This window comes from Cetorhinus maximus, chromosome 24 (genome assembly GCF_964194155.1).
Source record: "Cetorhinus maximus chromosome 24, sCetMax3.hap1.1, whole genome shotgun sequence".
NCBI lineage: Eukaryota > Metazoa > Chordata > Chondrichthyes > Lamniformes > Cetorhinidae > Cetorhinus > Cetorhinus maximus.
Window position 1 is genome coordinate 48,880,545 of NC_135902.1, and position 26,760 is coordinate 48,907,304.

Genomic DNA, 26,760 nt, shown 5'->3' on the forward strand with positions numbered 1-26,760 from the left:
ACATGAACCTTTTAACCCACTATTTAGTTTAAAGTCCTCTCTAAAGCCCTAGTTATGCAATTCGCCAGTACACTGGTCCTAGCGTCAGGTGAAGGTGGTCCCAGTAGTTCCTGCACAGCAGGTTGCCTGTCTTCTTGTTCAAACTTTCAATTCCATTTCTAAAGAGAAATTCTTCTACTTACTTGATAAAAAAATTTTCTATGGGCATGTTAGCATTTGTTCAGGAGCAATTCAACAAGCACCTACAGCATTCCAGGGAGGCCAGCCTTAAAATGTGCATCTTAAGAGCAAGGGCTGACAGGTTATTGGCTATGGGGGATGGGGTGGTAGAACAGGCAAGCCTAAACCAATCTCATTTGATTGCTACACACAAGTTTTCCAGTATGAGTCACTGGATAACAACCCGGCCAGATTTCTCTCTTTCCATATCCCTGAGACAATAAGGTCCATTGTGATGTCTCTACCACTACCCCTAAAGATTAGCAAACTCAGAACTGATCAGAAATTTATCTTGGGAAGTACACCGGTATTTTTCAGTATCACAAGATGTTGTATTTAGCCACTGAGTCAGAGTTCAATAATGTACACCTGCGTGAAGAATCGGTGGGAAACTTGACTATTGTCAGTAAAGTACATTGAAATCTAAAGATCATGCATAAGATAAATCAGGGAAATCATAACACCCAAGAAAGCATTTATAACAATGTTAATTATAAGATGGGCTTAATTACAGCATACCAAGTTAGCATAACTAGATTTAAAGCATCTGTTTTGTGTTCTGTAAAACCTCTTGACACCTAGCTGGCAATTTATCCAGTCTTGTTAAGAAAAAAAGCAAGTTTTATTTTATGAAGAGGTTATGACGTGTCAAACCACTTTGTACCACAAGTACCGACTTACAAAATCCATAAATGGCAAATTTGCAAGATATTGTGCACAGCAGTCTTCTTGTATGAAATGGTTCAGTACAGTATTGCTCCGAAACTACACTTCATGTTTTATATCAGCTTCACACTCATTTCAAGATCAGTTCAAGAATTACTACAGTGTGGTCCATTGGAGAATATAAACCACTAACTTCTTAAATTGAAAAGCAGTGCAACATGTAAACAGGAGAACAAATTCACCTAGAAAGTTAGACGCTTCTGGATAAAGCAGGGAAAAAAATCAAAAAGGCATTACAAAATGCAACTATCAGACATATAACGTGAAAGTTGCAGTTTTTTTGTGTAATAATCTCCTAGGACAGCAAATAAAAGACTAAATGCACAGGCTGATAAAAAGCAATGAAATGAATAACTGAATCTCCCATTCTATTGACAGATAATTAAGACTGATCTTTTTCAGCAGCTAAATGTTTAACAAAAGCTCAACTTGCATTTATACATAACTTTAATGTAGCATAACGACCCAATGAATTTCACAGGAGCATTATCAAATAAAATTTGACATAATGCCAAATAGGGAGATGTTATGGAAGGAATGATCAAAAGCTTAAAGCATGAAGCTGGAAGAAGCATCTTAAAAGAGAGAGGTAAAGAGATTTAGGGAGGGAATGCCAGAGTATAGAGCCTTGAAAGCTGAAGGTACAGCTGTAGATAGTGGAGCAATGAAAATCAGGGATTGAGAAGAGGCCAAAATTGGAGGAAGCAGACATTTACGAACATTTGAATTAGGAGGAGTTGGCCACTTGGCCCTTTGAGGCTGCTACATCCTTCAGTAAGGTCATGGCTGATCTGATTTTATCAGCTCCACATTCCTGCCTACCCCCAATAACCTTTCAACCCCTTGCTCATCAAGAATCTTTCTAGCTCTGCCTTAAAAATATTCAAAGATTCTGCCTCCACAGCCTTTAGAGGAAATGTTCCAAATACGCCCAACCCTCAGAAATTAATTTCCCCTCATCTGTCTTAAATGGGCAACCCCTTACTTTTGAACAGTGACCCCTAGTTCTAGATTCTCCCACAAGAGGAAATACCCATTCCACATTCACACGGTCAAGTCCCCTCAGGATCTTATATGTTTCAATCAAGTTGCCTCTTTAAACTCCAGCGGATACAAGTCTAGCCTGTCCAGCCCACCTATTCCAGATATTAGACTTGTAAATTTTCTCTGAACTGCTTCCAATGCATTTACATCCCTCCTTAAGGAGACAATACTGCGCACAGTACTCCAGGTACGGTCTCACCAATGCCCTGTATAACTGAAGCATAACCTCTCGACTCTTGCATTCAATTTCCCTTGCAATAATTGATAGCATTCTATTTGCTTTTCTAATTGCTTGCATACTACAATTTTTCCCTTATTAATCTTTTAGCCAAGTCATTTTTTGTTGTTCTTTTATATTCTGTCCAATCTTATGACCTGCCACCCATCTTTGCGTAATTAAATGCTTTTTCTTTAAGTTTGATACTACCTTTAACTTGGAGTTAACCACGGATGGTGGGTCCTTCCCTTGGAATTTTTCTCTCCCGTTGGAACATATCTATGCTGTGTATTCTGAAATATCCCATTAAATGTCTGCCACTGCATATCTATTGACCTATTCCTTAACCTTTTATTATTTTTGTATCCTCTGGCCTTACCTGCTGATTTACTCCTAAGTTTATACTGTCTGCTCCTGTCATGGTTTGTTTACCATTTCCCACATCATCTTCCTCTCTTGCCTCTTTGATTTACCACATCTTCCCAAATTTGATCCCTTGCCCCCACTATTTAGTTTAAAACCCTCCCTACTGCCCTAGTTATGCAGTTCGCAAGAACACCATTCCCAGCATGGTTCAGGTGTAGACTGTCTCAATGGTACAGCCTCTACTTTTCCCAGTACTGGTGCCAGTGCCCCATGAGCCAGAACCCATTTCTCCCACACCAGTCTTCGAGCCATGCATTCATCTCCTACTTATCCTATGCCAATTTGCATGTAGCTCAGGTAATAATCCAGGGACTATTACCTTTGAGGTTCTCCTTCTTAATTTGGTGCCTAGTTCCTCATACTATGCAGAATCTCCTTCCTTGTCCTTCCCATGTCATTGATACCTACATGGACCATAACAACTGGATCCTCCTCTTCCCAAACCTTGGCACCAGGCAGGCAACATAGCCTTCTGGACTCTTGCTCTTTGATGAACATTTCAAACCTGTTTGACAATTGCAAAGACTAAGGCTCCTCCACTACTGTCTGCTCAGTCCCTTTACCTGCCTCACTCTTGGTCACATCCTCCCAGCCCTCACAGCTGATCAAACAGATGGCCCTATTCTAAAAGGTGTGGCCTTCTTCTAGAACCGTGTCCAGGTATTTCTCCCCCGCCCTTATGTTTTACAGTATCTGTAGTTCGGTTTCCAGATCAATAATTTTGGTGCCTAAATCACATTGATGCCTAAAAGGTCCAGCATTCCACAGCTGCAACATAACACCTGTCCTGCCATTATTACTTATCTTATTTAGTTAATGTAATTACTTTCTTAATTAACTTAGAATAATTCCTATGCATACTAGAATTTACTGTGCTTATTAAATGCTAGTACCACATACCTTTGTTATTAAGTATAATTTTTAGTTGTATGTGTTTTGGGTATTTATTTTAAAGTAAAATAATTAAAGTTTTAGTTCTTCTATTTATAGATCTACTTAACTTGGTGTTCTAACCTAGCTATTAACACGTTGTCCTTTACATCAAGCAATTACTGGCCAATCAACTTACTAGGTTCCTGTGATGTCACAGTTTTTTTTTATAAACTCAGTTTCTTCAGCAGCTGAAATGGTTTTCAGACTCTCCCCTCTCACGCCATTTTCAGGTTCCCCCTGCTCTCCCCTCTCACGCCATTTTCAGGCTCCCCCTGCTCTCTCCTCTCACGCCATTTTCAGGTTCCCCCTGCTCTCTCCTCACACGCCATTTTCAGGCTCCCCCTGCTCTCGCCTCTCGCGCCAGTTTCAAATGCTGCTCTCCCCCTTGGTGCTGGTTTCAGACTTCCCCTCCTCTCTCGTTTCAAGGATTGTAGGGCTGGAGGGGACCACACAGATGGCAGGGGGGTGGGGGGAGGGGAAGAGAGGTCTGTGACAGATTTGTAAACAAGATGCAAATTTAAAAATTGAAGCGTTGCTGAACCAGGAGCCAAAGTAGGTCAGCAGGCATGGGGTTTACTGGTAAATGGGACATGCTGCAAGATTGGATATAGACTGTACAGTTTTGGAAGAGCTCTGGTGCGTCATGCAGTGAGCACAGCTCAAGAAGGAACACATCCCAGCTCTGAACTGTCAACTAAACAGTCTCTGAATTGCACTCCATGTTAAAGCCAAGAATTTATCAATTGTAACCGAATAAGGAAAAACCTAACTATCCTTTCTCCCATCTAAAGAGCCATCATTAGTAAGGTTTCCTTTTCATAAACAAATATGTCACACGATCTAACTAGGCAAGCTCCTTACAATATTTAAATTAAAGGGCAGTTCCAATTTGGGGAAGAAAATGGGGATTTTACTATAGCAACAAATCACTAGCTAGAAACTCACTAGACAGTCCATTTTCACAGCAAAAATTACATTAGAATTTGTCAGTCTGCTGCAAAGATGGGGCAAATATCCAGTAATATGAAAGGGTGAAAAAAACATTCTTTCCAAAAGATGCTGTCATGAGCCTCAAATTACTGTCTTACAGTTATTCACATCAAACTATTTTCTTATGGCAAAACCAATACAGCCTGCAAGTGAAGACTATTATCAATTCATGCCTTGCTATTGTCAGGATCTATTTCAATTCAAATTAACAAATGTTTTAAGGGATGGATGGGTGCATCAAGTTAAAAATATGTGGTACAGATCTTTTGTTTTGAAACTGTGTGAGGCTTTCATAGTTTATACAAAATTTTAACATTTTAGAAACATCAATCAAGCTACAGGCCCAAAGCCCACCTTTCCTTTGTATCTGTTCAGATTCACAGCTTTGGGTTCAGACTAACATTCTGAAACCATATTTATTAGGTGTTCTTGGCAAAAAAAAAATACTGCAGCTGGAGTCACAATGCAACCACTGCAAAAAATGAATAGAATTATTGTACGGGCAACAAATTTTGACTGCTACGTTTATTTGTGGATAAATGCGTGTTCTGTTACACTCAACATACACGGGATACTTTTGCCCATGTCAGGCAAATGTCACATGCACTTCAATAAAAATACACTAAACTTTAAAAAGAACAAAAAGAAATAACAGAAAATGAAAAATGCCCAGTTGTCCATCATCTGAAGCATGGGAGGCAATGTTAAGATTTTACAAGCCCTTCATCGGGACTAGCAAAGGACTACATCCAAGGCATTTTGCCCATCTGTCAAGTCTAGATGCTGATCCCATTGACAAGAAATGCCCCTCATCTTCATTGCCCAATTTACATTTACGTACAACAAATCAATTCCTTGGAAAATGTAACAAGATAGAATTTTACGCAATAGCCGAAAACGTGGATTACTACTTTCTATTACAGTGAGCTATAAAATTATGTGCTTTTGTTAATTACATTTAAGCATCAGAATGTGAAAGACACTGTTGCTACAGTCACTTCAAAAAGAAGAAAACATTTTCCAACATCACAGTGATCTCATATTGCCTTATCCCCCAGCATTCATCGCACTCACTGGGAAGCTATGTAGATACAGGTTACATTGACTATATAAGCAGTGAGGGCATATTGCAAAATAAACTTGAGATGCACATGCTTCAAGATGATCATTCACCCTGCTGTGAATAACAGATTGAGGGAAAATAGCATAAATGTTTATATTTTATCAATGAGCTTAATGTTACAAGAATTCAGCTCACGCTCCCTGAGAAAAGCCAACATTCCAGTGACTCCCCCGATCATGATCACACAGCACATTAATAAAGACCTTCAGTTTTAATAGTGCATCAGTAGGGTGTGTCAGATGCTGCTTTAAAAACTTAATAGAACAGATTACAAGACAGAACTCTGGATGCTCTTCAGGACAAAGTTTTAACTTCCTTAAAATGAAACAATGGCAGGAAGATTTGATTTAAATGCTCAATAAGCTCTGTGATCAATTCAAAGCTGGATCACAATACAGCAATCAAGTAACAAATTGAAGCAATTGCATAAACCATGTAGAAGTGCAATAATGCAGAAGTGCTGTATGTTCTTTCATATTGCAATTCTAACATATTAACAGTAGCTTATCCGATAATGGATTACTACTATCTAGGAAGGCAGTGTATTTCCAGCTGTAATATTAAATTTAATTTATTTCCAAGATGATTAGCTTTGCACAAATGTGAAAAATATGAAGACTATGTAAGTGCATACTGTAATCTTTTGGGGGTGGGGAAGCCAGAGAGTACCTTTGACATAATGATCCTTAAAAAAACCAAAATGTCCAGGAAAATGACAGTCTCCCTGGTTCAGCCAGTTTTATCAGCTTTAAGCACAGACCTAAAACAATGCTATTTTCCCTCAGTCTGTTATTCACAGCAGGGTGATTGATCATCTTGAAGCATGTGCATTTCAGACCTAAAACAAATACCATTGCAAAATGCTGGCTTTTATCTCGAGGCTTTTGGAATACAAAGCTGAGGAATTGATGCTTCAGTTATGCCCATCCTTGGTCAGACTCCAATATGAACTACATATTCAGTTCTGGGCACCAAACTCCAGTTTAAATAAATTGGCAGTAGAAGGGATACAGTGCAGTCTGATACCAAGGCCTAAAATGTCAGAGTTTGAAAATAACTTGTATAAACAGAGTTTGGTTTTAAAAATAAGACATTCCATAAGGCATTATATACAGAGAAACTATATCCTCTGTGGGGGAATCCAGAGCAAGATGGCATAATCTTAAAATTATAACTAGGTCATTTAGGAGTGAAATCAGGAAACACACTTGCTACAAAGATCGTGCAAATCCAGAACACACACACCCCTGAAAAGCTGTGGATGCTGCCTCAATTGAAATTTTCAAGACTGACATCAATAGATTTTTGTAGGTAACAGTATTGACAAGTAATGGGGGCGAGATAAAATCGGAACTGTACAGCACAGAACGAAGCCTCTGGAAGAGCTACCCTCTTAATTTCTTTTTCCCACCCTCAACAGTATTTATTTTCAAATATATATTCACTTCATTCTTAAAAGCTAATATGGATTCTACTTACACCACAATTTCTGATGGGGGATTCTACATCTTAACTACCCCCTGCTTAAAAAAAACTCTTACCCTCTTCTCCCTTTGATCTTAAAATTACACACTATAGTTACTAATTCATTTATCAGTAGAAACAGTTTGTCCCCAACCTCCGCTGCAATTTACATTACATTATTTCAATGCTGAATACATCAATCAGATCTCCTCATAACCTCCATTGCTCTAATGAAAACAGTACCTGTTTCTTTGGTCTGTCAAAACTGCAATAATGCAAAAGGAATCAGTTTTATTCCCCATTGTGATTTTGAATTATTGAACAATACAAATATCTGATATTACACAGAAAGGTGGTAATGCACATTCTCCAGTTATTATTGCCAGGGGGATTTTATCTAATTACCTTTATGTAATTATACAAACTGCCTTCTGTTCATAAAAAAGTATTATATTGATTTTGAGCCACTCTGAGTAATGGATCTCAATAGCAAGATTACAAGGTCTTTTTTCTCATCTTTCTTGAAGGGTTGATCCTCACTAGTTACTTTTCACCCCTTCCAAACTCATTCTCTATTAATTGAGTCCTTTATTTACTGAAGCAGCCTGAATTTATATTATAAAACCCCTTTAAGGTAAAAAAAATTGCCCCAAATCAATTCAGAGATATAATTAAAAAAGACACTGAGCTGCATCAAAGAATTGGTTTAAGGGAGGGTCTTAAAGGAGAAATAGGACTTGTATGCCACTGCATATTAGACAAGGAATGACAAATCATTTCTGCAATAATACTGTCAGGGACACAGATTTTAACTTTGCACATATATAGAAGTATTTATCTTGGACTGGAAATAAAAAACAACAGTGGCAAGTTGAAATGAATTTGATAGTGATGCAGGAAAAAAGCAATGAAGTACTTAACAGATGATTTATCTTGGCTTGATACTGATGTGCATCTTGGCAGAATCTAAGAAATCCAAATTCTAGAAGGCTTTTTATTGTATCTTCTTTGTGAAAATTCATTTTAGAAGAATTTTGACTTACTAAAGATGTCCAACGCTACATCCACAAAAGGCCACTATTGCTCTGTCAATTAAAAGATGATACTCCGCAGGAGACACAATTCAACTCATTCAAGAGGGAACTAACCAACTTTCCCCTCCCTAACTAAGCAGCACTGAGGCCAAACTACTGTCATCACACATTTCCAGCTAGGATCAGTAAAGACTTGAGATTAAACCTAGGATCTTGTTTGTCTCTAAGGTTCAGCTGCTCCCTGGATACGTTCAATAAGCCATCGGGAGGATTATTGTGGGACATAACATGTTCTTGCATTTGTTTTACATTTTGGGCCAAATTTACTTCCCTTCCTTGGAATAGTTGTGTACACTCAGAAAAGAGAGTTGGGTTTGATGACAGATTAAAAGAAAGGTGGGGGTGCCTTAAATAAAATTATTGAATAAAAGCAACTGGTACAAAAGTAGCTTATACAAAAATTGCAACTTACCAATAATTTTAGCACGGTTCCCCAGTAGTACCTCTTTGTACTTCCTGAGGCTCTCATCATCTTTGTCCAGTTCCTCAATCTCCTGAAGAGTCTTCTGTGCTGGCGCCTTGTAACTCACTGTAGATTCATCATCCAGATTCTCAGCAGCAATGGCAGCCAGCTGTTCTGCGGTTGGCTCCTGTTCCGCCATTTCTACTTTCTCACAACTATAAAGTACAATAAATAAATGGGTTTCCAATGCAACAAGATTACTAAGCATTTACACAAATGAACCACTGGACTTTCAGATTCAGTACAGATAATAATAACAATACACATAACATTCTGGAAGGTGCAAGAAACTTGGTTAGCCAATTTGGATAAATGGCTTCTGATAATGTATTGTAGCACTAAACAGGAAGTTTGACAAATGTTTTGTTAAAAGCTACTTTAATTTTAAATCAATGGCTTTCTTCGGTGTAGTCAAATGTGTTCAATATTATGCACAGTTGAATGCAAGAATATAATCCAATACTGAATTTTTTTCTAAAACAAAACATTTTAAATTCCATCTTAAACAAGTACTGTTCTCCATTAACATGGAGAGAACAATTAGGGAGCAATTTTAAGAGAGCAGAGGTGTACCAGCTGATGGTTATACCAATGTCAAATAAGGGAAAGGATGACAGGAAACCAGTTAAGAGCAGAAGCTGCAGCAAATGGTTGGAGATGATTGGAGACATAGGATGGGGCAAAGCAACAAATGAATTTGAACACAAGGATTATAAAGTTGATACGCAGCAGGGCAGGAAACCCATGAAGGTCAGTGGATATGGGTAACAGACATGCAGAATAGGATACATGCAGAGTTCAGGATGAGTTGGAGCTTATAGGAGTTGGATAGAACATTGGAGACATCAAGCCTCGAGAGGACAGGAACACAAAAGGACTTTGCGGCATTATGGGGTATTAGCAGACAACATTCTGGTGATGGAAGCAGTACAAACGTGGTGCAGAGGTTAACTCAGGCTTGGAAAGACAGTTTTTCACATCAAGCTACTTGAACCCCAAGTTCAGAAGGAACCACCTTCTACTGCAAGAGTGAAGTTGATTTTTTCACCCTAAGCTAGCAGTTGCTGAATCAGATTGATTCAGTTCTAATCTCTACTCAGCAATTAGTAATTTAATGGCGTGTAAGTGACAAAACTTACATTTTGTAGCATCTCACATCTTTCCTCAATGCATTTCACATACAGTTACTTTGAAGTACAGAAAATTATTCCATGCACAACATAAATCAGGGTTCAATGTTAGTTTCGCATAGTACTGATTGAGAGAGAAAAGTTGGGTGCAACATTGAATCTTCAGGTGGATTAAAATCTCAAGGTACCATTTCAAATACCAGAACAGGCCGGATCCTCCAGCTATGCAGCACCACCCCCTCTCCCCCACCACTGCATGTTAGCCTAAATTGCCTGCTCAGGTCCAAAATGAGGTTTGAGCCGCTCAACCTTGATACCTGAAACAAGAGTACCACCAACAGAGCAAAACTATTCACCTGGCAGCAGTCTAAATACATTTCAAGTTCCTTGAAACTCTGAAAAAGAACCTTTCATCCAATCCAGCCTAGATTCAAACCTAGGTTCCAGAGTGGAAAGATACTGTAGAACACACTAAGCTTCCCAAACGCAACAAATACATTTCAAAAACAATCCAGTTACTTCTAACATTCTTGCTGACTGTTAACTAACCAAGATCACCACAGCAACAGAAAGTAGGTCGTATTATGCCCTCAAGGATAAAGGCACAAGCCAGCAATAGGCTGGACACAATACTATCACTTCCTTAATCCACAAAATGGTTCAAAAGACAGTATAAAATACTATACAACTTCCAATGCCACTTCATGGAAACTCAAATTCAAATCAGCTAAATTAGAGTTTCTCACTCCCATTCAGTTCTAATTTATAGTTTAACAGCATAAAATATTAGGCAAATCAGTGATAATATGACACTGCTTTCCTTAGCTTCCGAATGAGCTGCAGAATATTCAATATTAAATTTCCAATCTCATTGCAACTAGTATAAACAATATTCCAGTTTATTTTAACAAGCAAACTAATGCCACCTGTTGCAACAGTAACTGTTTACATTCAATGGATTAATGCAAGACAGCAATGGAAAGAAAGGTTTTCCAATAATCCCTTACTTGTCGCCTTAAAGTATTTTATATCAAGGTAAACCGACCAAAACAAGGATGTGCATAATCCAGACAGGCATTCCAGTGCAGTATTGAGGTAGTGTTATATTATTAGTAATTGAGTAGTTAGGGCTTTTCCGCTAGCGCTGAGAAGGTTATGGAGTAACCTGGTACTGGCTTCAAAATCGTGAAGACCAATACCAAGGTTAAAACAGATTGTATCCAAAGTGAGATAGTACTAGAAGGTACAAATTGAAGTTATTGAAAACAATTAAAAGGGCAGATTAGAAAACAATCTTAATACAATGGATAGTTAGAATGTGGGTTTCTTTGCTGAAAACTATGTTGAAGGAGGGCTCTTTCATTCTTCCAAAATGAAACTTTGGAAACTGCTTTCAAAGATGGATATTAAAGGGGGAACAAGCAGGGGAGCAGGATTACAAGAGGAGATTCAGGGAGTACAGATTTGATGAGCTAAACAGCTTATTTCTGTGCTGTAACATTCTACGAGATACTAGCGCTCACATGGAACGTTAAACACAAGCCTCATTTTCCTATTCAGGTGAATGATGCTAAAGATGTACTTGAAGAGCAAGGCATATTGCTGGGCTCCTGATCAAAATTCCTCCTCAGCCACCATCAAAAATGAGCTGTTTGTTCTAATCACTGCTGCTTGTGGAGCTCTCATGAGCAAACTGACAGCCAGTGAACTCCAAAAGTAAGCATTTAAAAGATTTCCATGAGATCTGCTATGGTGCTATGTACAAATCTATTAATATTAATTTCAGTTCATTATGACATATCATAACACACCTAAAGGGAAAACATACAATGCAAATGTTTCCAGCTATCAAATACTGTACCAGTTTAAGACAACTGCAGATGGGCAAAGCTACGTACAGGTCGCCTGAAGCTCTTGTTCACAGCTTTCAATAGCTAAAAGAGCAATTTATAAAAATCAGACACATTGCTTTTTCTGATATGGTGAATATTATTAATTTAACAGCTAATCAAAACAAAGCTTATTCCATTTTGAAACACCCATCTTTATGTGTAAAGTGCTAGAATGAGTTTGTCCTCCACAATTCATCAAATGGTAAGCCCCCCGGACCTACATCAGCAAATGTGTCTCAAGCACAGTAGCAAATTGGAAGGTTGGGGTTGAGCTTATGCAGGTGACAATTTACTGCAAGTCAACATTGCTCTAGTGCATCCAGCAACTAACTAAAGATGGTTATTGATAGGCAGAAAAAGGGTAAATGACTATCACGCAAATAGATGGAAAGAGGAAATTTATAGGTTCTAGGATAAACTTGGTATTAAAATAAATGCGTTCTGAAAATCGCAATCACACGGCAATCCCAGACACTGAACTGAAACCTGCAGCAGAGCACTCTTTCCTGGTAGAAGGGAAAAAAAGACCACTTTTTTATACTTGGCTAGTCACCCAGAAAAGTCTGCAGCTACAAAGTTTAATAAGTATCAGAATACATTCCAAAAAGGAAAAGCTCCACTCTTTAATTTATAGTCAGATATTCTACCAGGCCCAGCTTTCAGGTTTTTTTTTAAACCCAAAGTGGCAAGTGGAACGGGAGCAGTTTGGGTCACGTGCCCATTTCAGTATTGCAGGGTATTTCAGGCACTGCCATCTCAAAATGATAAATCAGGAAAAAAATAATCTACCTCCCCAAAACATTTTTCATTGATGGAAAAACAAAGACATGTTACAGTCCATGAAAACAAAACTACATACATCTTAGAAATAGGCCATTTTAGCCAAGGTTCTTCATGGGCTCCTTTGCTAGAGCAACCCAAGATAAATCCCACTGAGCTAATCTCTCACCATAGCACTGCATCTTTCTCTGCTTGCTTAAACCATAAAAAGGTGCAATTGGCTCTGCCTTGAACACTCCCCATGGCAAAGCATTCCTTGTTCCAACAACCATCTACTTAAAATTTCTCCTAAACTCTGTACTCGGCAATAATCAGCCCTTCATCACTAAGAAAGTAGTCTTCCACATTCACCCATCACCATTTTAGAATATACAAAAATCACTTTTTCATTTTGTTAGAATTGCTACCTATTCTTCTTTTCCTGAAGCTGGGTATTGTTACTTGTGCACTGGAAACCCTCTGGCACCTCATCCAAGGATCAATCCAATACGTGCAGGTCTAAACTGTGAGCCTTTGGAGGAATCAGGGCTAGACTTTTACCAGATCCATGCACCGACTTTAAAGTGGGGGCCACTAAATCAGTAACAGAAAGCATGGCAAATTGGTCCCCCATCCCCACATAATAGAACCTCGAATCAACAAAGCCAAATGTAAGGTCTGTTTCACTTTGCTAGAAATCTAGCTCATGACAGACTGCTGACTGAATCTCAGACTCTCCTGGTCTTCATGATTCAGAGGAATAGCAACTAAACAGACAACCAACATTCAACACTCACACATGCATAATGACCAGTTATGCAAGGTATCGCTGGCAGCCAGTGGAACTTTACAACAAAATGTCAACACCAACAGGAGTGAAAGGCAAAAGCCAGTAGAGAATAAAGAACAAATTGTGTAGTCACACATTGTCAAAGTAAAAGAGCAAATCAGCATTTTATGTAGCAAATCCATCCTGTTTTTCATGAAGGGCCTACTTCAAATACAGGTCATACTAATTAAGTTTGGCATTTTTTCTGCTCCCTAACGCATAAGTTTTAAGGGAATATACAAAGTTGGGAAAGACAGAAAATAAACTGTTTAGATTTTTGCATTTATCAGAGGGAATTCTAAGGTCTAACTTCAGTCTACTTCAAAGTAACATTATCTGAAGTTGAATAACTTTGACTTACAAATATCCTAAAGCAAATGAAGTTGGTGGGGTGGGGAGAAAAGCAACTCCTGTGATGCACTGCAATCTATAGTCAAACTGCAGATACAATTTAGTAACTTATGAAAACACGACATCCACTTTCACATGCGCTTCAGTAATAGTCAATACTAGATTACTGAAACATATTTGTTAACTGATTAACAGCAAAATACTGCGGATGCTGGAAATCTGAAACAAAATTAGAAAATGCTGGAAAAATTCAGCGGGTCTAGCAGCATTTGTGGAGAGAGAAACAGTTAACATTTTAAGTCCATATGGCCCTTCTGAGCTGAAGAGAAGTGGAAATGTGATAAATTTATACTGTTTAAGGAGGGTGGAGCAGGCGAAGCTGGATAGAAGGCCGGCAATAGGTGGGGACAAAGGAGATTGACAAAGATGTCATGAACTAAAGGACAAAGGGAGCGTTAATGGTAGTGGTTAAGGGCTAAAAAAGGCGCTAACAGTGGCAGAGGTAAGAAAGCAGAATGTGATAATAGCAGAACAAGGGCCAGCACTCGGGGTGGGGGAGGAGAGAGAACATTAACAAGTAACAGATGACCTTTTTGGGGATGGGGGAGAAGGACAAAAAATGGGATAGAAGAGGGGGACAAAAAAGGGGATAAAACCATGGATAAATGAATAAAAATAAAAATAAGTGGATAAAAAATAAAAATGAATGCAGAAAAAAGGGGATAAAAAAAAGGGTGAGGATAGAAGATAGAGTTCATGGTCTGAAGCTATTGAACTCAATGTCAAGTCCGGAAGGCTATGAAATGCCTAATAGGAAGATGAGGTGCTGTTCCGCCAGTTTGCATTGGGCTTCACTGGAACATTGCAGCAAGCCAAGGACGTACACGTGGACATGAGAGCAGGGTGGTGTTGCAATGGCAAGCGACAGGGAGGTCTGGGTCATGCTTGCAGACAGACCGAAGGTGTTCCGCAAAGCAGTCACCCAGTCTGCATTTGGTCTCCCCAGTATAGAGGAGACCGCATTGGGAGCAGCGAATGCAGTAGACTTAATTGAAGGAGGTGTAAGTGAAGCTCTGCTTCACCTGAAAGGAGTGTTTGGGGCCTTGGACAGTGAGGAGGGAGGAGGTAAAGGGGCAGGTGTTGCACCTTCTGTGATTGCGTGGGAAGGTGCCGTGGTAAAGGGATGAGGTGTTGGGGGGTGATGGAGGAGTGGACCGGGCGTCCCAGAAGGAATGGTCCCTACAGAATCCTGACATGGTGGTGAGGGGGAGATGTGTTTGGTGGTGGCATCATGGAGTTGGCGGAAATGGCAGAGGATGATCCTTTGAATGCGGAGGCTGGTGGGCTGAAAAGTGAGGACTGGGGGACTGTATCATGGTTCTGGGAGGGAGGGGAAGGTGTGAGGGCAGAGGCATGGGAGATAGGTCGGACATGTTTCAGGGCCATCAACCACAACTGGGGGGAAACCTTGGTTAAGGAAAGAAGGAAGGTATGTCAGAAGTGCCGTTTTGGAAAGTGGCATCATCAGAACAGATGTGATGAAGGTGAAGGAACTGAGAGAATGGGATGGGGTCCTTACAGGAAGCATGGCATGAGGAGTTGTAGTCGAGGTAGCTGTGGGAGTCGTTGGGCTTGTAATGAATATTGGTGGACAGTCTATCGCCAGGAATGGAGACAGAAAGGTCAAGGAAGGGAAGGGAAGTGTACTTCTCATCAGCTCTGAAGAGGGTCATATGGACTCGAAACGTTAACTCTGTTTCTCTCTCTACAGATGCTACTAGACCTGCTGAGTTTTTCCAGCATTTTCTGTTTTTGTTAGCTTTCCTCTTTTGTGGGGGGTGGGGGAGATTCACTATTATGTAAATAGAAAACTGAAATACATAAATTCCTGGCTAGCTCATCTTGGAGTATTCCCATTCATCTCTCCAAGTAGTATTGACCACCTGAACTGAAGATCCTCGGAACACTGTTCAGAAAGCCAAAATATACATCGGCCACTCAATGACTAAAATACATTTGTTAATGCTGCAAAAACAAAACTCCTATTGTCTTCCATGCTCACAGAAGGTTTTCCACAATAATACAATTTACTGAGTAAGCCATAATGTACAGCATACAGGTTTTGGAAATCTGAACTAACTTTAATAGGCCTTATACATATAATAGGCTAGTCTACACTATTACCCATCTATGTGCTGTTAGCACAATTACAAACATACAAATTAGGAGAAGTAAGCTCCTTGTCCAAATTCAGTCTGGTAGCACCGTAAAATGTCATCTTACAAGTTGGAATGCACAAGGGAAATAGATGTAAACATAGCTCAAAATATACTGTCTCTCAAAAAATTACATATTGGCGATCTGTTTCAAAATTCCTGATCTATTAAAGCTACCGGTGTAGAGTATAATTCTACTTCACTGGCACATTACAGCTGAATGCTGGCAGAGCGCATACAATGTAATTAATGTTTAATGTTTAAATGAGAAAAAGCCTCTCCCTCATTTCTTCAGTACCAAAAATATACAGTATTTTAAGCACTGAAATTTATCTGCGCTCCACAAAACAATTTCGTCACAGCATCAATAGAGGCACAGCTTTTTCCAAAATGTATTAATGATGCAATAAACATTTTCAAAAACTAGGCAAGGCTATCCATATGGACTGCTTTGGCTATAAGCCATTTGGTGATATTGGCTTTTTGTTCCAAAGTATACCTTTTCAGTTGGTCTATTAAAAATTACAGCTGGGTCTCTCCATCAACGGATTTAATGAACTTGAATTATTTGATAGTTCTAATTGGGTAATTTTACAAGGGGCTGGGGACAGGGCAGGGGCAGAAAAATCCCAGCCTGCTACTGGGGATTATCAATTCAATTTGTGTTTAAGAGAGCCCTAGTGTACAATTCTACCATTCCTCTGACAACCGACAAGCAGTAATTACTGCAAATAAAAATAAGAAACTCTCACATAGGCCATAATTTGTCACAGTGCAATGGGCGATTTCCATCATAATCCTTGAATGCATACCTGAATTTATCCTCATTCAACAAGGTGTTAATAACCTCCTTTGCATCACTTCCGTTCCCCCCAGTGACCACTAGCTCACATCTCGTGGTGTGCTCTGTATGTAATACTAGGGAACAGATCAGCCACGTTGTTCCAAATGAAAACAAAACATGAGCATGGCTATGCCTGGGGGTATGCAGGAGAGGTGGTGCCATCATAATGGTAACGTCACTGGGCTGGTAGTCCAAAGGCCCAGGTTAGTGCTCTGGGGGCACGGATTCAAATCCAACCACAGAATTTAAATTGAATAAATCAATCTGGAATTAAAAGCTGGTCTCAGTAATGGTGACCAGGAAACCATTGTCAATTGTCAAAAAAACACATTTGGTTCACTCATGTCCCTTTAGGGAAGGAAATCTGCTGTTCTTAGCTGGTCTGACCTACATGTGACTCCAAGCCCACAGCAATGTGGCTGTCTCTCAACTGCCCTCTGAAATGGCCTACTCAGTTGTATCAAAATCCTTTAAGAAAAGTCAAAGGAATGAAACCGGATGAACCACATCAACCTAGGCACCATAAATGACAACAGCATATCCAGCCCTGTCGACCCTGCAAAGGCTTCCCTAATAACATCTGGGGGCTTGTGCCAAAATTGGGAGAGCTGTCCCACAGATGAGTCAAACTACAGCCTGACAGTCATACTCAGAATCATACCTTACAATGAGCCAGACACCACTATCACCAACCCTGGGTATATCCTGCTCCACCAGCATGGCAAGAGGTGGCAGCGACACAGTGGTGTACAGTCGCAAGGGAATTGCCCTGGGAGTCCTCAACATTGACTCCAAACCCCATGAAGTCTCATGGCATCAGGTCAAACATGAGCAAGGAAACCTCCTGCTGATTACCATCTACCGCTCCATACCCCCCACCCCCAGCTGATGAATTAGTACTCCTCCATGCTGAACAACATTTGGAAGAAGCATAGAGGGTGGCAAGGGCACAATGTACTCTGGGTAGTGGACTTCAATGCCCATCACCAAGACTGGCTTGGTAGCACTACTACAGCCTGAGCTGGCTGAGTCCTAAAGGACATAGTTGCTAGACTGCGTCTGTGGCAGGTGAGGAAACCAAGAGGGAAAAGCTACTTGGCCTAGTGCTCATCAATCTACCTGTCACAGGTGCATCTGTCCATGACAGTATTGGTAGGAGTTACCTCAGTTCTTGTAGAGATGAAGTCCCGCCTTCACATTGAGGATATGCTCCATTGTTGCATGGCACTACCACTGTGCTAAATGGGATAAATTTTGAACAGATCTAGCTACTCAAGACTGGGCATCCATGAGGCACTGTGGGTCATCTGCAGCAGCAGTATTCCATACAACCACAGCTGTAATCTCATGACCCAGCATATCTCCCACTCTACCATTACCATCAAGCCAGGGATCAACCCTGGTTGAATGGAGTGCAGGAGGGCATGACAGAAGCAACACAAGGCATACCTAAAAATTGTGCGTTAACCTATTGAAGCTACACCACAGGACTACTTGCATTCCAAACAGTGAAAGCAACATGCAACAGACAGTGCTAAGCGATCTCATAGCCAACAGATCAGATCTAAGCTCTGCAGTCCTGCCACATCCAGTCAAGAGAATGGTGGCGGACAAACAACTAGAGGATGAACTCCATGAGTATCCCCATCCTCAATGGTGGGGGAGCTCAGTACATCAGTACAAAAGATAAGGCTGAGAGATTTCTAACTATTTCCAGCCAGAAGCGCCAAGTGAATGATCTATCTTGGCCTCCTCCTGAGGTCCCTAGTATCACAGATGCTAGTCTTCAGCCAATTCGGTTCATTCCATGTGATATCAAGAAATGGCAGAAGGCACCAGATACTGCAACGGTTATGGGCCCTGACAACATTCGGCAATAGTACTGAAGACTTGTGCTAGAGAACTAGCCATGCCCCTAGCCAAACTGTTCCAGTACAGCTACAACACTAGCATCTATCTGGCAATGTGGAAAACTGCCCAGGTTTGTCCTGTCCACAAAAAGCAGGACAAATCCAACCCAGCCAATTAGCACCCCTTCAGTCTATTCTCAATCATCAGCAGAGTGATGGAAGGTGCCATCGACAGTACTATCGAGCAACACTTACTCAGCAATAAACTGCTTACTGATGCGCAGTTTGGGTCCCACCAGGGCCACTCAGCTCTTGACCTCATTATAGCCCTGGTCAAAACATGAACAAGAGAGCTGAACTGAAGAGGCGAGGTGAGTGTGACTGGCTTTGATGTCAAGGCAGCATTTGACTGAGTATGGCATCTAAGGAGCCCTAGCAAAAGTGAAGTCAATGGGGATCAGGAGGAAAGCTCTCCACTGGTTGGAGTCATACCTAGCACAAAGGAAGATGTTTGTGGTTGTTGAAGTCAATCATCTCAGTCCCACAACATCGCTGCAGGGATTCCTCAGGGTAGTGTCCTAGGCCCAGCCATGTTCAGCTGTTTCACCAATGATCTTCCCTCCATCATAAGCTCAGAAGTGGGGATGTTTACTGATGATTACATAATGTTCAGCACCATTTGCAACTTCTCAGACACTGAAGCAGTGCGTGCCCATATGCAGCAAGGCCTGGACAACATTCAGGCTCGGGCTGACAAGTGGAAAGTCACACCTGTGCCACACAAGTGCCAGGCATTGACCATCATAATGACATGAGAATCTAACCATTGGCCCTCGACATTTGATGGCATTCTCATTGTTGAATCCCCTTCTTACAACATCCTGGGGGTTACCATTGGCCAGAAACTGAACTGGACCAGCCATATACGTACCGTGACTACAAGACCAGGTCAGAGACTAAAAATTCTGCAGCGAGTAACTTACCTCCTGCCTCCCCAAAGTCTGTTCACCATCTACAAGGCACAAGTCAGGAGTGTGATGGAATACTATCCATTGCTTGAATGAATGTAGCTCCAATAACACTCAAGAAACTCAACACCATCCAGGACAAAGCCGCTCACTTTACTGACACCGCATCCACCATCTTAAACATTCACTTTCTCCATCACCAGATCACAATGGCAGCAATGTACTGCAGCAACTCACCAAGGCTCCTTCAACAGCACCTCCCAACCCTGCGACCTCTACCACCTTGAAGGACAAGCAGATGCATGGGAACACCACCAACTCCAAGTTCCCTTCAAGCCACAGGCCATCCTGACTTGAAACTATATCGATGTTCCTTCACTGTCACTGGATCAAAATCCTTCAACTCTTTTCCTAACAGCACTGCGGGTGTTCCTACAACATATGGACTTCAGCAGTCCAAGGTGGCAGCTCACCACCATCTTCAAGGGAAACTCAGGATGGGCAATAAATGCTGGCCTAGCCAACCTCACCTACATTCTGTGAAATAAAAAAAGATAAGGGAATAGGGTGGATATACAGGGGTTTCCAGGGATGAAGGCAAGAAACAGGTTCCTGCTGGTAGGGGGCCTCGCATTGGAACACAGAGGTTGGTCCGTATCATTGATATTGACCTGTTTTCTTCTAGACTCCAATTTTCATTTTATTTCCCAAAGATGGGATCCTGCAATCGTAGGTAAAGCAATTACAGTTTGATATTAGGTGACTTACAACCTTTTCTCAGATGAGGTAATTGATTAGGCAAAATAAGAAAACTATTTACTTTGTTGGGGAAGTGGTGACAGTCAAGGTGATGCCCCTTTGGAAATTAGGGAGTCTTTCCACAGAATGTCACATTCAGAAGATTAAATAGGAGACTTTAAGGATTTAATGAAATGGGAGATTTTATGTAGCCCATGGAAAGAGTCAAATGGCCCTTTTCCAGGTCCAAGTTCTTATAACCATCTTGTCTTTTCTTTAATTCCTTCCATTGTAGGTGCAGTGAAAAAAATTCAAATCAAAGCAACATTACAGTTGATCACAAGTGATGCACCACTTTACTATGGAATGCATGACTTCATAATCATGAAGGATGCAACCAAAAGAAAGGTGATTATGAAACTATCCTCAAGCCCAGTCCAGGTAAACTATTCTCACCTGGAATTAGAAAGTCTATTTTTAACACTAGGTGCCACTGATTTAAAGTATTTACATCTTTTTTTCCTCTCCAAGGCTTACGAAGGTAAAGAAACAACCATGATTAAAGTGATCTGTCACTGTTTTGCCCCCTTTACGTTAGCCATCCATAGGGTTCTTCAGTAAAGGTAAAAATGTAATGTTTTCAGAGTTCGTGATTAGATACAATCTATTAAATCAGTACTCCTGAGCAGCTACATGTCAGAAAAATAAAGTTCTCAAACATAAACCTCTTAAAAGGTGTTTATAAACAGCTCTTTTAGAGTAAGCTTTTGAATTATAGATAAGTATCTGAATGTCTAGTCACATTAAAATAGATCACTGAGGTGGCATGATTACTAAGGTGGGGGTAGTGGGGTTCTGTAAGAGAAGTAGCTTAGCTCTCTTCAAAGTCAAGTTCGACGATTTCTGGAGAAAAACAATTTGCAGCTCCTGGAGCGGCAGGAAAGGTGGACCAGGTAGACTTATATTCTGCAGGATAGCACAATATTCACAGAAACATAACTAAAACTTATTAAGTTAGAATGTTGATGTTCTGTATCCTACCACCATGACCACAGTATAAATAAATATCTAAGTAAATTATAAAACAGTAATTCAATTGAGAAGCTCATCTTCATTCACCAAAAGTAGCTCAAGTTTCATGATTGGCTAAATCCCAATTCTGCTTTATTGCCCTGCCATGTGTGTCCATTTACAACATATGGTAATTACAAGTTGTCCAACAATCCAATTCCAACAGTGTGAACTTTTTAAAAAGATAATCACAAAAGTGGTAATGTACATTGCTGAGAATGTTTTTACACTTTGTTCTAAATTTTACAGTTAGCTCAGGGTGCTTCCTTTCAGTGTGAACAGATATAAATTTCCTTACCAGGTCCAAGCTAATCTAGCAATGGAATCATGATGATCGGGTTTACAAATTCTTGTCTATGCACATGTGGAAATGCTATCACCAATCTCCTGTGTCCTCTTCTGTGATTGGTTTTGCTACACATGCACTGCGTAACTGATTAAGATGGCACATCTATTCCTAGCCACAAATTTGTCAATGCTTGATTCCAGCTCAGTTTCTTATATAGACTTCTAAACAGTACACACTACATAGTGACTGCTTTAAATTGTTTTCCTGCCATTTCCTATTTTACAAGAACATTTTTCCAATGTCTAAAAGACAAAACCTGCATTGTGACGGACAAAGAATCTAGGTCATAGAACACGATCTTTGATACTCTGGGGTCGTGGGAAAAGTCAGCTGGCGTATATTGCTTTAGCATTGACGCAGTGATTAACCATTCATTATTACTCAAGAATTCTATACATGAAAATAAACAAGGACATGCCCCTGAGTGTATAAACCTATGAAACCTCATGGTGTAAACAAGATTCATTAGCAAAGCAAACATTTTGATAAGGCAAAAAAGGCATCTTCAACTGGGCAAATTACTGGATTAGAAATCACATCAAATCAGTTATGGTCAGCAAAAAGGACTTAATGGCCCTTACAAAGCTCTTGAAATGGCAACTATGAATCAAGCTAAAGCTGTAAATGCTTCTTTTAGCAGGCTGGAGTAAATATTGCCTTGGACTTTAGGTATTTTCAGAAGCCCTCCATAGATCATCACCTTGCCACAGAGAGGCTTGTGCACTCTGACAATCCTTTGAGTGGTGCAAGGGGCTCCTTGCTTGGTAGGGCCACCCATGGCAGCTATATCTGGAGGAGGTACCAGGCAAAGGGCAGTCCAAAAAAGTCCTCAGCGACAGAACAGTTGCAGGAAGACTGTGTACCTCACCAACTGCAAAGGCGGAAGGCGGGGCAAGCTGGTCCCTGTCATCATGGTTTGACAGGTCACCGAATCTGACCACCATTCCATCAAGATCATGCAGACATACAGCACCCTAAGGTCCCCGCATTAAACAAAGTCACACACAGGCACCTACCAGGGTCCATTTGCCAAGTTCTGTAGTGATGGAGAATTGGCAATGGGGTCAAGGCCTGGAAGTCCCTAGTCAAAAATCTGCACACAGGTGACAGATGAAAGAAGGTAATTGTTGAGACAGAGGGGTCATTGGACAGCAATGGAGAGGGGGTGGGGGCGGTGTTATTGAAATGCTTAGAAAAGGTGGCCTACTTAGGCCATCCCACATTCTCCTGGCTCGGGAGCCACACCCTGCAGGATCACCATCTTTATGTTCAGAGACAGGAAGCTTAATTTTTCAACTTGGAATATTATGTCATGCCAGTAGAGGCACATCCTATCCATAACTTTTAGAAACATGAACTGGAATCAGTTTGGAATCTCCAGGAACTAACTGTGTTTTTAAAAATGGACTTTCAAATGCTGCAAGATGGCTGCTGAGAGTCACTGGATTTGATCTATGGATTCAAAGTGTCCTTTCGAGACAGTGGCAAAAGGACAGGTTCCAAGCTAAGAAGTCAATACTCATATCCTGAGACCATCTCAAAGAGATTTACTGACTTGAATGGGTCTTTTCAGAATAAAAGACAGTGATTGTCTCAGGCCCCCAGGCTGAAAGTCTGAACACAAAGACCCAGGTTGTGGCTAATTAACTTAAACCCAACAACAAATTTGGAAGGGAGCTATGAAGGACCATTCAGTAAAGTAGCTATTGTGACCACCCTTTATTGAAGCCTCAAGTTCTGCCTGCAGCACACAGAACAACAGCAAAGTCAGCAGCAGCAGAAAGAGCAACATATTTGCCTTTAAAAATCGGAGGCTGCAACATCTTAAGGTCTCCAAGCCTGTTCCTTTTCAAGTCCACTAGTACAGAAAGAGACCTCCCAGAAACAAGGCTACAAGTGACTAACCTCATTGTCTTCTGAAGATCCATATCTTCAAGGGAATCCTGAAACAATTCTGATATACAGCACCAGCTATTGAATTAACCTACCCTTCACGAGTGAAAACACCTCCTTTACCTGGCTTGCAATGTGTTTCTCCAAGACGAGCCTTCCCATGAATTACAACTATTCTTTTGTTTATAACTTGCATAAGTTTACTATTCTCTTTAACTGTATTTTCCTCAAGTGTGACAGCAATTGCGTGGTGGGCAGGGATGTAACGTTAGACTTTTAGATCAGACGCATTAATAAATAATCCTCTACTTAAATTCACAAAAAGCCTGCTGCTAGTCATTCAAATTCTTCACACTCGGGTGAAACACATACATCTTCCTTTTCAAAAATACAGTGCCTGTCTGTAACACTTACATCGCTCATGGATCATCTCAAGAATGACCACCAAGAAAGAAAAGCTGCAATCGTATCGTGTGAGCTATCAAGACGCCAAACTGACATCCCTGTCCTCTGACCTGACTTCTGGGGAGGGACAGCTGAAGGAAGCAAGAGATACGCCTTCTACTGGAAAGGGCAACAGCGACCCTCATGTCCACAGAGCTGGTTTTGCCAACCAGGCAAAACTCCTGAAGAAGCAAACTTTGATGGTATGGACACTGTCCAGATGGCCGAAAAACATCTCCCCCACCAGGTCTTGTTTTCTCAACTTTCAAATGGCTAGTATCCCAGGTGGAGAAAAAGAAGCCGCTTCAAAGACACTGTGAAGCTCTCCTTGAAGCACGGCAACCCTAGCATTAATCACTGGGAGGAGCTTGCTACCAATCGCTCAAAATGGAGATTTGTTCAACAAGCTTTGAGTCACAATGTCTTGGAAAGAAAAGGAAGCAAATCCTGCACTCCAGATCCCATGGCCTCATGGGGCATGTCCAAAGATCTGTGGGACGAGAATTGGCCTGTTCCGTCACATGAAGGCCCATGGCAGAAACTCTCAAACCTGAGTAGATGTCATCCTTTAATCAAAGGACAGTAATCGACGGCTTCCAGAAGAATGGTTATGGACATGCAGTCTAGAGTGTTCACCCACAAATTAAATTACTCATTCTAAATCTTAAAAAAAACAGGCTGAGCTGTTTAATGCACGAAGTGCTGTTTTTCACATACTTCAAAAGTAAAATGTTGTTGGAACTGGCTCAGTGACAGGAGTTAAGGAAAATCACGTACAAATTTCTGCCTATATCAACCACATGATTGCTAGTGGTGCTGATTAAAATAAGCACCCTATTTAAATTACTGGAAGACTAATTATACATCTAGAGGACAGCAGGTAATTTTTGGTGATGTGCATTACAGTTCAATTTTCAAGCACCTCTCTTTATCAACAACAATTTTCACCATTCTCCTATGGGCATCGACTCCTTGCTGATGCATTGTTCCCCAGGGACCTATACTTCAGAAACCACTGGAGGCATCATACAGCCATACACAATCCTACCCTCAGGCAACTAGTCTTCCAGCAGGTTTTTTGGGAAGGGGTAGGGGGTCGTGGTGTCATACAAACAGGAAGGAGTAGGCCATTCATCCCCTCGAGCCTGCTCGGCCATTTAATAAGATCATGGCTGATCTGTTGTTAACCTCAAATCTGCATCCCGCCTACCCCCAATAACATATCACCCCCTTGCTTACCAAGAATCTATCCACTCCTGCCTTAAAAAAATTCAAACACTCTGCTTCCACCACCTTTTCAGAAAGAGTTCCAAAGACTCTCAATCCTCAGAAAAAATTTCACTTCATCTCTGTTAAAAATAAGGGGTCACTCATTTAAAAACAGCAACCCAGTGCTGCCAGAGGATAATCAACAATCCAACCTTTTTCTTTCCATGGCTCCACTGTTTACAATGTAAAGCTAGAGAGTCATCCAGAGAGCCATTTCTATTTTATTTAGGCTCTGCGGGGCAGAGGGGGTGACTCAGACTAACATACCAAAACTAATTTACAAGAGTTTGTATTCCCTATTAAGCAGCATTTATAAACGATGCACCATTGATTGTATCCACAATTCAATCCATTTCAGATTCTTTCCACACTAAAATGATACAGCACAGGTGGGAACCATTCAGGCCACTGATCCTGTGCCAACTTTTATGAAAGAAAAGCACATCATTACATTCCAGTTTAAATATAACAAAAGGGGAAACAAATGTATTTAAGTGAAAACAAGTGAGTATCAATATATCCCAGAGGGTTGTGGAGGCTAGATCACTGAAAGTATTTAAAGAGGTGGAGGATAGATTTTTTTGAAATATCCTGAAGTTCAGGGCTAAGAGGAGCTGAGGCCTGGAGCAAATCAGCCATGATCTTATTGAATGATGGGGCAGGCTTGAGGGGCCAAATGGCCTACTCCTGCTCATATTTCTGATGTTCTTACGTTAGGTTATCATTTTGAATGTGGCATCTCCCCTTCCATAATAATTCGCTTGTTACAGGTAATTTCCTGAGGATATTTATTTTAAAATGGCTTCTGTAAACATTCCAAGGATAGGACACGAGTGAAATTAAAGCTGCATAACTAAAAAAACTCATTACTGACCTAGCTTAAGGTGGGAAATTCATATCATTATCAAGGGCAGAGCAGTAATCGACATGATGTAATCGACTCAGCTCAATTCTCAGCAGCAACCCAGGGTTCAACTGAAATACCAAATGCCCCGCAATCTAAAGGTGAATCCTCGCAATTCATTATAAACTGTAATTATCCTGAAAAAAATGGCCCACCAACGCACTAGAGGATGCCCTCCCAAACCCAAGACACTTCTCTTTACTTCCACACTCAGTAAACCAGGTGATATTTAGATACACAAATATTCAGGCATTTATTTTGGAAAAAATGATTTAACCTTTCAAAGTCAAATTTCAGGCATCTTTACATTTAACAGAAAAAATGCCACCCCTCAATGTTTATAAACAGGATTGGGATTACATGTAATTCAGATGCATCCAAATTAGATTTGAAAAGTAAAGAAGTTGTGTTAAACAGAAAGGTAAGTATGGTGATGCAGGCAGCCAAAGCGAAAGCAGTTTTAGACCAGACTAAAACAATGTTCACACTAATGAAACTCAAGGTGGTTACCCAATCTGGGAAAACCAGCATCAGATGGGGACAACTGTTGTGAT

General features: G+C 40.7%; 1 protein-coding gene across 2 annotated transcripts in view; it reads right to left on the bottom strand.

Moving 5' to 3' along the window:
• Positions 1-26,760, bottom strand: part of arhgdia (Rho GDP dissociation inhibitor (GDI) alpha) — a 47,188-nt gene that overhangs the window by 13,037 nt on the left and 7,391 nt on the right. Inside the window, exons 1-2 of one of the 2 annotated variants that reach the window (XM_078528976.1) lie at positions 11,691-11,764; positions 8,649-8,854 (exon numbers count right to left, since the gene is read on the bottom strand). In XM_078528976.1, coding sequence (XP_078385102.1) covers positions 8,649-8,838 — 190 coding nt within the window. In that variant the 5' untranslated portion in view covers positions 8,839-8,854; positions 11,691-11,764. Of the gene's footprint in view, positions 1-8,648; positions 8,855-11,690; positions 11,765-26,760 lie in introns of those variants that run through there. The other variant, XM_078528975.1, reaches the window with a different exon arrangement.